This window comes from Felis catus, chromosome D1, assembly GCF_018350175.1.
Source record: "Felis catus isolate Fca126 chromosome D1, F.catus_Fca126_mat1.0, whole genome shotgun sequence".
Taxonomy (NCBI): Eukaryota; Metazoa; Chordata; class Mammalia; order Carnivora; family Felidae; genus Felis; species Felis catus.
In genome coordinates, this window is record NC_058377.1 from 57,123,668 (window position 1) to 57,135,272 (window position 11,605).

The 11,605-nt window shown below is 40.6% G+C and overlaps 1 protein-coding gene across 8 annotated transcripts in view; it reads right to left on the reverse strand.

The window, feature by feature from the left end:
• The window catches only part of NEU3 (neuraminidase 3), a 31,495-nt gene extending 20,450 nt beyond the window's left edge, over positions 1-11,045 (reverse strand). For 3 of the 8 annotated variants that reach the window (XM_023239435.2, XM_023239434.2, XM_023239433.2), the window contains exon 1: positions 2,656-3,409. In XM_023239435.2, the coding sequence (XP_023095203.2) occupies positions 2,656-2,880 (225 nt within the window). In that variant the 5' untranslated portion in view covers positions 2,881-3,409. Of the gene's footprint in view, positions 1-2,655; positions 3,412-10,244 lie in introns of those variants that run through there. The other 5 variants (XM_045038743.1, XM_045038740.1, XM_045038741.1 and 2 more) reach the window with 4 other exon arrangements.
• Positions 11,046-11,605: the final 560 nt, after the last annotated feature.

Here is an 11,605-nt window from a genome sequence, read left to right on the forward strand (position 1 = left end):
TGCAAACTTTCACACTTCAATTTAATGTATAATTGCTGTCAATAACACATTACTGTGAAAGCCATACAACAGTAACACTGAGCCAGTGTAGAGGCTCCCCTACAGTTATTTAGTTTTCCTTTCCTACTACAGACTTTGCCCAAACCCTGCCAGGTGAAGTCAAGCACTCCCCCACTCCCCCCACCAACTACAGGGACTCAGACCAAGCAATCTGAGACTGATATTGCAAGGCACAGCCACAGCCACCAAGAAATCATGTTCCAACCCAAGAGTTCGAGGAAGTCACAGGAGTAGGAGAGGCTAGCCTGCAGGGGGCAGCTGGGTCAGCAGGAAGGTCTTTTCTCTGACTCCTGCTCTGGGGTCAGTGCTGCCTTTTCCCCAGTGTACCTCTTGGCTCTGAGGAGCACCTAGGGTTCAGGGGCTATTTTTTTGTTTGCCCACTTTGCATACTACCATGGATCTGCCCCACAGTCCTTGGTACTTCTGACCATTCCTGTGCCCAGGGCTCCCTGTGCCCATGGGACCAAGTAGGATGGTGACTTAGATGCTTATATTCAGTAGAGTTGTTAAAAGGGAGTCCCTCTCCTCCTCAAAGATCCCCAACATAAATAGCTTCTTTCCTTAAAAGGAGAAAAGGATCAGGGGTTATAGAGACTGGCCTTGTGTCAGTAAACAAGGTCATGTATTTACTTTCACTTCAAATGGCTACCTGCTTGGTCATAACAAACTCCTAATATATTTGGTCCATTCAAACTCTGTATCTTTATTGCCATTTATTTCACCTTCGGGGAACCCTCTACTCATCAGCCACAGCCATAGAGCCTTCAGCTGGGGCCACAGGCTTACTGCCTTGTTGTCAAAACATTCTTTCCTCCTCCTGTCCAGAAAAGAGTGAACAACAACCTAAGTACCATTTGGGCAATGTGTTTCAATCCTACCTCTTGCTGTTTTGCCTCAAAAATTTCATTAACAGGTGGGACAGTGAAGGACCCTTACCCACTTGCTCAGCAGTATTTCCTACCAGACCCCAGGTTATTTTCTCACATCCTCTCACCCGACCCATGTCCTTTCTCTTGTAGAAAGCCATGGCTACCTGTATCCTGTCCTTGTTACCCAAACTGTCAGAGTAGCCTATGAAAGGGCTACAATTTTATCCTACTTGCAACTAACAGGTTAGCCTACTATTTTATCATGGATACTGGTAGAAGACATGAGACTCCCAGATCAAACACAAAGAACTTTTACACCTACAGGAAGCAATGTGAGCAGGTTTGTGCTAGTTCTTCAAGCCCCCCTCCCCAACAAAAGTGACTTGGGGTAGGTCTAGATAGATGGATGCCTACACATGCAGGGGGATGTGTCACAGGAAAAGAACGCTGAGCTTGGGAGATTCAACATTTTTATAGTGCAAAGTAGGGAAGAGACATTACTTCAATTCTCAAGATTGCTTACTGCCAGAACACTAAGATATGCCCCAGGAAGTGGTCAGGGGCTTACATTCACATGAAGTGAGAACATGCAGGAGTGCTCAGGGCTCATGGTAGATTGCTTCTCCTAACAGTTCTTCATTCTCTAGTGGGTCCCCTTTAACAGCATTATAAGCCACATCCAGGGAACTAAGAGCTTGAATACTACTCAATATTCATCAATGGTTTCCCATTGTCACAGGGTTTGACACAGGGAACTCTTCCCAAAGGGCCAAAGCTCCCTCACAGCAGTCAAGACCCCCTGCAAAAAGTTCCCAGTCCTTTACTGTGGTCTCTGAACAGATCTAAGCTTGGCCTGATAAATTGTAGGAGGGGTTTGGCTGTTAAGACAACTCAACAGTTGCCATTCTTCCTTAATAGGCATTCTGTACCTGAATCCCTTCTCTCCCAAGCAAACTAGCTGAAGTTTAGAAAATTCACCTGGTTTCTGCCCACAGAAGTAAGGGATTTCCCTCTTTTCATGCTCCTGTAGGGGTGTGTCTGTAACTGCTGTCTGAAAGGAGGAACCTGCTGCCCACTCATGATGAATATTAGTGTCACTAGTTATAATAGGGTGGAGAGCCAAGGCTGCCAGATTAGTGAGGAAATCCATTAATGATGGGATTCACCGACTGGAAAGTAAGCAACAACCAGGGCACCTTCTGAGCAACTACCTGCCTCTGAACCTACTTTCCCAGTACTCAGAGCTTGCAACCATCTTCTCCAACCCTATTTCTAACAGGGAATAATGTATTTAAATGTATTTATGGATTTCCGGAGGAGACAAGATAGCAGAACAGCATGGAAGTTTTTTTTGTGTCTCGCGTCCGTGAAATACAGCCAGATCAACACTAAACCATCTTGTACACCTAGAAAACTGATTTGAGGATGAACACAACAATCTGCACAACATGAACCACAAAATTAAGCAGGTACGCAGCGCGGACAGGTGAACTGGGGAGGAGAGAAGCCGCAAAGGGCAGGGAGCTGTTTTTGCTTGCGGACAGAGAAGATGAAGGGGGTGTGGAGTATGAGAAAAGCACCCTCCCCCCAAAGCAGCTGGAGAGAAAGTGGAAAAATGGAAACAGCCGCAGGGACTTAACTAAAAAAGGGAGAAAGGAGAGGGTTTAAATTCCATTAAGGCTCTATAAACAGGGGGAGCAGAGTCTGAAACTCCACAGCTCAATACCTGGTGGTGCTCTGGTGGGAAGGGCGAATCTCCAGGAGCAGAATAGCGTCCGGGACGTCCACGGGCCACACAGAGAGAAGCAGTTCCATTGCTGGAAGGACATTTGGTAGAGACTGTGTGGCCAGCTGGTCGCAGCAGACCCCAGCGAACACCCACATTCGCTGGTGCTGGAACAAGGTCGTTAAGGGTGAAACCTGGTACCAGATGTATGTTGTGATTTCCCATAATCCCTGAAACGCTGGTGCTATATGATCATGTTAACGTTTTCTGGGGCAGGCTGGCACCCAGTTGCAGTCTCTGGGCATCGGCAGCAGCACAGTCCTGCGAATATTCCTGGGTGTGGCCGGCACTGGCCATTGTTCGGTGAGACCCTCTCCCAAAGGATCTGAGCGGGTCAAAGCCACAGTCCCTCAGAATTGAGGGTTAGGAAATACAGCCGCATCTGAGATAAAACCCAGGAGAGAGGTGCCTCCTGGCAAACTGAAGGCTTGGTCACAGACAGTCTAAAAGCAGGGAGTGGACAGAAACCGGAGACAAAGGACGGGTGTGCGATTGCTGGTTGGGGAGAGCACAGAGTTCCCACACTTGAGACTGAATAGCTGGGCGACGCCATTTTCACTCCTCCCGCGCATGCGCATACCCACCTACAAGCACCATAACAATGCACCCAGTAAGGTAAGCAGTGCCATCTAGTGGAGAATGGAGCCGTTTAAACTAAGCCCCGCCCAACTGGGCCAACCTCACTTTTCAGGAACAACACAAATCTTGCCGCCTGCTTAGTTTATGGACTATAAAGTGCTTCATAGTTTGACCTCTAGGGGAAAACGATGTAGTTTCAATCGTATTTCAGTCTGTTCACTGGTACATCTATTCAAATTTTTTTTCTTTTTCATGAATACAGAAAGAGAAATTATTTTTATTTTCAGTTTTTATTAAAAATATTCTTCCTTATTATTTTCTACTATATTTTTTACTTTTTTTTATATTTTTCAAATTCTATTTTACTTCCATCATTTCATTTCACTGTATTCATTTTCTCAAATTTTCAAATGTTTTTTTTTCTTTTTTATCCCTTTTTTTCCCTAATCTATTAAACTCCTTTCAAGAACCAGGCCACAACACACCTAGGATCTATATTATTTATTTGATTTTGTGTGTGTGTTGTTTTTAATTTTTTAATTTTTTTTTACCTTACCAATTCCTTTTCTTCAAAATGATGAAACGAAGGCATTCAATCCAAAAGAAAGAGCAGGAAGAAATGACAGCTAGGAACTTAATCAACACAGATACAAGCAAGATGTCTGAACCAGAATTTAGAATCATGATAATAAGAATACTAGCTGGGGTCAAAAACAGATTAGAATCCTTCTCTGCGGAGATAAAAGAAGTAAACGCTAGTCAGGATGAAATAAAAAATGCAATAACTGAGCTGCAATCTCGAATGGATGCCACAGCAGTAAGGATATGAGGCAGAGCAGTGAATCAGCATTATAGAGGACAAACTTATGGAGAATGAAGCAGAAAAAAAGGGAGAGACTAAGACAAAAGACCACAATTTAAAAATTAGAGAAATCAGTGACTCATTAAAAAGGAACAACATAAAAATCATAGGTGTCCCAGAAGATGAAGAAAGAGAAAAGGGGTAGAAGGGTTATATGAGCAAATCATAGCGGCAAACTTTCCTAACCTGGGGAAAGACACAGACATCAAAACCCAGGAAGCACAGAGGACTCCCATTAGATTCAACAAAAACCGACCATCAACAAGGCATATCATAGTCAAGTTCACAAAATACTCAGGCGAGGAAAGAATCATGAAAGCAGCAAGGGGAAAAAAGCCCTTAACCTACAAGGGAAGACAGATCAGGTTTGCAGCAGACCTATCCACAGAAACTTGGCAGGCCAGAAAGGAGTGGCAGGATATATTCAATGTGCTGAACTGGAAAAATATGCAGCCAAGAATTCTTTATCCAGCCAGCAAGGATGTTATTCAAAATAGAAGGACAGATTAAAAGTTTCCCAAACAAAAATTAAAGAGGTTTATGACCACTAAACCAGCCCTGCAAGAAATTTTAAGGGGGACTCTCTGAGAGGAAAAAAGATTAAAAAAAAAAAAAAAGATCAAAAGCAACACAGACTAGAAAGGACCAGAGAACACCACCAGAAACTCCAACTCTACAAGCAACATAATGGCAATAAATTCATATCTTTCAGTACTCACTCTAAACGTCAATGGACTAACAGCTCCAATCAAAAGACATAGGGTAACAGAATGGATAAGAAAACAAGATCATCTATATGCTGTTTACAAGAGACCCACTTTAGACCTAAAGACACCTTCAGATTGAAAGTAAGGGGACGGAAAACCATCTATTATGCTAATGGTCGACAAAAGAAAGGTGTAGTAGCCATACTTGTATCCTTGATACTTGTATCAGACAATCTAGACTTTAAAATAAAGACTGTAACAAGAGATGAAGGGCATTATATCATAATTAAGGGGTCTATTCACCAAGAAGACCTAACAAGTGTAAATATTTATGTTCCAAATGTGGAAGCACCCAAATATATAAATCAATTAACCACAAACATAAAGAAACTCATTCATAATACCACCATAATAGTAGGGGACTTCAACACCCCACTTACAGCAATGGACAGATCATCTAAACAGAAAATCAACAAAGAAACAATGGCTTTGAATGACACACTGGACTGGATGGACTTAACAGATGTATTCAGAACATTCCATCCTAAAGCAGCGGAATATACATTCTTCTCCAGTACACATGGAACGTTCTCCAGAATAGATCACATAATGGCACACAAATTAGCCCTCAACAAGTACTAAAAGACTGAGATCATACCGTGCATATTTTCAGACCACAATGCTATGAAACTCGAAATCAACCACAAGAAAAAATGTGGAAAGGTAACAAATACTTGGAGACTGAAGAACATCCTACTAAAGAATGAATAGGCTAACCAAGCAGTTAAAGAGGAAATTAAAAACTACATGGAAGCTGATGAAAATAACACCATAGCCCAAAACCTCTGGGACGCAGCAAAGGCAGTCCTAAGAGAGAAGTATATAGCAATCCATGCCTTCCTAAAGGAAGAAAGGTCTCAGATATACAACCTAAACTTAATTCCTTAAAGCTTGGAGCTGGAAAGTAAAGAGCTGGAAAAAGGACAGCAAATAAAACCCAAAAGCAGAAGGCAGGAAATAATAAAGATTAGAGCAGAAATCAATGCTATCGGGGGGGGGGGGGGGGGGGGGGAGATCAATGAAACCAGAAGCTGGTTCTTTGAAAGAATTAACAAAATTGATAAACCCCTAGACAGTTTGATCAAAAATAAAAAGGGAAGGACCCAAATAAATAAAATCAAGAATGAAAGAGGAGAGATGACAACCAATACAGCAGAAATACAAATAAGAGGAGAATATTATGAGCAATTATACACCAATAAAATGGGCAATATGGAAGAAATGGACAAATTCCTAGAAACCTTTAAACTACCAAAACTGAAACAGGAAGAAATAGAAAATTTGAACAGACCCATAACCAGTAAAGAAATCAAATTAGTAATCAAAAATCTCCTAAAAACAAGAGTCCAGGGCCAGATGGATTTCCAGGGATTCTACCAAACATTTAAATAGTTAACATCTATTCTCTTGAAGCTGTTCCAAAAAATAGAAATGCAAGGAAAAGTTCCAAGTTCAGTCTATGAAGCCAGCATTACCTTGATTCCAAAACCAGACAAAGACCCCATTAAAAAGGAGAACTACAGACCAATTTCCCTGATGAACATGGATGGAAAAATCCTCAACAAGATATTAGCCAACTGGATCCAACAGTACATTAAAAAAATTATTCACCACAACCAAGTGGGATTTATAGCTGGGATGCAGGGCTGGTTCAATGTCCACAAAACAATCAATGTGATTCACCACATCAATAAAAGAAACGACAAGAACCACATGATCGACTCAATAGATGTAGAGAAAGCATCTGACAAAATACAGCATCGTTTCTTGATAAAAACCTTTAAGTAGGGATAGAAGGATCATACCTAGAGATCATAAAAGCCATGTATGAAAGACCCAATGCTAATATCATCCTCAGTGGGGAAAAACTGAGAGCTTTCCCCCTAAGGTCAGGAACAAGACAGGGATGTCCATTCTCGCCACTGTTATTCAACATAGTATTGCAAGTCTTAGCCTCAGCAATCAGACAACACAAAGGAATAAAAGGTATCCAAATCGGCCAGGAGGACGTCACACTTTCACTCTTCGCAGATGACATGATACTCTACATGGAAAACCCAAAAGATTCCAAAAAAAAATTGCTAGAACTGATCCATGAATTCAGCAAAGTGGCAGGATATAAAATCAATGCACAGAAATCAGTTGTATTCCTATACACCAACAATGAAGCAACAGAAAGAGAAATCAAGGAATCGGTCCCATTGACAATTGCACCAAAAACCATAAAATACCTAGGAATAAATCTAACCAAAGAGGTGAGAAACCTATACACTGAAAATTATAGAAAGCTTATGAAAGAAATTGAAGACACAAAAAAATGGAAAAAGATTCCATGCTCCTGGATAGAAAGAACAAATATTGTTAAAATGTCAACATTACCCAAAGCAGTATACATATTCAATGCAATCCCTATCAAAATAACACCAGCATTCTTCACAGAGCTGGAACAAACAATCCTAAAATTTGTATGGAATCAGAAAAGACCCCAAATAGCCAAAGCAATCTTGAAAAAGAAAACCAAAGTTGGAGGCATCACAATCCCGAACTTCAAGCTGTATTACAAAGTTGTAATCATCAAGACAGTATGGTACTGGCACAAGAACAGACACTCAGATCAATGGAACGGAATACAGAACCTAGGAATGGACCCACAAACGTATGGCCAACTCATCTTTGACAAAGCAGGAAAGAATATCCAATGGAATAAAGACAGTCCCTTCAGGAAGTGGTGCTGGGAAAACTGGACAACGACATGCAGAAAAATTAACCTGGACCACTTTCTTACACCATACACAAAAATAAACTCAAAATGGATGAAAGACCTAAATGTAAGACAGGAAGCCATCAAAATCCTAGAGGAGAAAGCAGGCAAAAACCTCTTTGACCTTGGCCGCAGCAACTTCTTACTCAACATATTTCCCAAGGCAAAGGAAATAAAAGCAAAAATGAACTATTGGGACCTCATAAAAAAAAAAAAAAAAAAAGCTTCTGCACAGTGAAGGAAACAATCAGCAAAACGAAAAGGCAACCGACAGAATGGGAGAAGATATCTGCAAATGACATATCAGATAAAGGGTTAGTATCCAAAATCCATAAAGAACTTAATCAAATCAACACTCAAAAAAACAAATAATCCAGTGAAGAAATGGGCAGCAGACATGAATAGACCCTTCTCCAAAGACATCCAGATGGCCAGGCGACACATGAAAAAATGCTCAACATCACTCACCACCAGGGAAATACAAATCAAAACCACAATGAGATACCACCTCACACCTACCAGAATGGCTAACATTAACAACTAAGGCAACAACAGATGTTGGCGAGGATGCGGAGAAAGAGGATCTCTTTTGTGCTGCTGGTGGGAATGCAAACTGGTGTAGTCACTCTGGAAAACAGTATGGAGGTTCCTCAAAAAAATTAAAAATAGAACTACCCTACGACCCAGCAATTGCACTAGTAGGTATTTATCCAAGAGATACAGGTATGCTGTTTCAAAGGGGCATATGCACTCCAATGTTTACGGCAGCACTATCAACAACAGCCAAAGTATGGAAAGAACCCAAATGTCCATCGATGGATGAACGATAAAGGTGATGTGGCATATATTTTATATATATACATATATATATGTATATATATGTATGTATATGTATATGTATGTATATGTATATATATGTATATATGTATATACACACACACACACAATGGAGTATTACTCGACAATCAAAAAGAATGAAATCTTGCCATTTGCAACTACGTGGATGGAACTAGAGGGTATTTTGCTAAAGCAAATTTAGAGAAAGACAAATATCGTATGACTTCACTCATTATCAGGACTTTAAGATACAAAACAGATGAACATAAGGGAAGGGGAAGCAAAACTAGTATAAAAACAGGGAGGGTGACAAAACATAAGAGACTCTTAAATATAGAGAACAAACAGAGGGTTGCTGGAGGGGTTGTGGGTATACATTTCCAGCCAGAAAAGGGGTATAAAAGAGGTATACATTTCCAGCTATAAAATAAGTCACAGGATGTAAAGTACAGCATAGGGAATATAGTTAATATTATAATAACATTGTATGGGTTCAGATGGTGAGCATTGAGCATTTCAGAATGTATGGAAGCATCGAATTACTATGTTGTACACCTGAAACATAATATTGTATGTCAACCATACTTCAATTTAAAAGTAAATAAATAAATTGGGGGAAAAAATAAATGTATTTATGCATTTCAAGCTCTCAATCTGAATCAGGGGCCATAGATAACACCAGACTGTGAAAAAGATCCAGGGCACAAAAAAAGGTTATGAATCCTTGCAATTATTCTTAAAGTAGTTGTCGATATCAGAAGTCATCTGAGTTGAGCACATGTACCATTGGGCTGGGTTGTTAAGAATATTCTATTTCATGAGGCTGTCAGCAGCAACAGGATGGATAAGCTCTACAAAGAATATTGTGATTTAGCAGGATTCTCAGATGGTTCCCCTCAGGGAGACAAAGTTTGGGCTAGGGAGAGGAGTGTCAAGCCAGGGGTAAACAGTTGTTGAGAGAAAGGGCTCTCAACTTAGGAGGAACCTGGACCCCCAAAAATACCACTGGTGTGTATTCAAAGGAACTCTGCATTTTCTGCCATTCTATCAGGTTGTTCCGAAGCAAAAAGACTGTTTCTAAAACAAAGATATGTAAAAGCATCAAACATTAAATACATGTTAGCAGTTGAAATTTGCAAATAACATTAGATACCTTTCCCCATTCTCCTCACAGTCTTCTATATTTTGGAAGATGCAAGTCCATCCTAGGTGGGTGTGGGGAGTTGACAGCCAGGAGGAAAACGTGATGGGGGTCAGAGTTTCCCAGTGGGAGGGGTGCTGCAGACCTACTCAAGAGGGAGAAGAGCAGCCAAGTGGCACTCAAAATGGGCTGGGGTGACCACTGGCTGCTGTAGGTGCTGAAAGCTGGCGAGAGGTGCTCTGCAGTCCCACAAACGCACGCTGAGGCTCGAGCCTGTTCAAGTGATGTAAACTGTCATAAAATACCACAAGTGGGGCAGGGGGTGGGAAGAGGGGCTGACCAAGTGCAACACATGGCCGGGCTGCTAACCCACTTCTTTATTTAGAAAATCAGACTGCCTCAAATGGTTTCTGGAGTCAGGGAAAAAAATCCTTAAGAGATCCATGCAGCTTATGAAATCTCAAAGTGGGGTTTATGGGCAGATTGAAGGGATTACAGGACTTGTATCTTCATATTCCTAAGAAGTGTTTTCTATGTGGGGCATGTCCGGGGGTAAGGAGCCTAAATCATCTCAAAAGATACTTTTGATCTTTTGATCCAAAACTTCTTTGACAGGGTCAGATACTTCTGAAAGAAGAAACGAGATTTGTTGGAGGTCACAAGTTAGAATAAAGTTGGAAAACAACCCAGGTTTCTGGTCTCTCTCAACTTGAGGACCTACTTTCCCCCCCTCTCCCCTAAACTCACTCCTCCCTTGGAATAGTGAAAAACTAGAAACAAACATATCTTCTAATAGGGAAATAGTTACAATGTTTATACTCTGGTAGATTATGCAACTATTAAAAATGAGTCTGACCTGGGGGTGGCTGGCTGGCTCAAGTGGTAGAACATGGGATTGGTCTTGGGGTCTTGAGTTCAAGCCCCACGTTGGGTTTACTTACAAAAATAAAAATAAAAATTTTAAATAACAAAAAAAAAATGAGTTTGATCGATATATACTGACAGGGAAAGTGCCTAAGAAATATTAAGTTAAAAAAAAAAACAAAAACAAACCCAAGCTACAGGTGGGGGAAGAGAGTAGGAAAAAACAAAAACTGTAGAACATATTTCAACATAATTCAGTTTTTGTAAAAAACAAAACAAAACAAAACAAAAAACAAAGCAAGACACGGATCTGTGATGAAAACAAAAAGGTACACCTGGTATGAGAACTCAAAGGAGTCACTGTGGAGAGGGTTTTATTTCCTAGGCCCACAAGCCCTGGGACCCTTGTGTCTAACAATAATTCCTTCATTGTAAAAATACAATTATCTAATTATACACTTTCAAAAGCTCCATAGCTGACAGAATAGGACTATCACCTTAAAAAGAAAGTTAAAAAAAAAAAAAAAAAAAAAGAAGAAAAAAGGAAACTAGAACCTCAGAGAATTACATGACTTACCCAAGGTTTATAAGAGTAAAGAGTATAGAATCCAAGGCTTCAGCTCCCTGTTCAGTGATGTTCCATATTCCCCCCACTGTGTGGCACTATATAGATAGAGCAACATTCCCATAGGAAAATGTGATAAGCGTTAATTTCTTATAAACTGAATATAGTTTTAGGTACTAGGCTCAGCTGGAACTGTACTTTTGTGAGCCAGAGGGACAATATTCCTACAGGTCAAAGGAGTTGGGCAAGTGCTCAGTCTTTTTCCGACTATAGTGGGAAAATACTGGAAAGGATACCAACTCACAACTCTGGAGCCACACAAACCAGGTTTAAATCCTAGTTCTAATACTAGCTGTGTGACAATTATTCAACTTTTGTGCCTCAGTTTTCTCATCTATAAAATGGGGATAGTAACAGTCCCTACTTCTTGGGACTGCTGTGAGCGTTGATGAGTTAATACACGTCAAGTACTTGGAACACTGGCTGGGCACAAAGTACTGTGTCGTTACTGTTA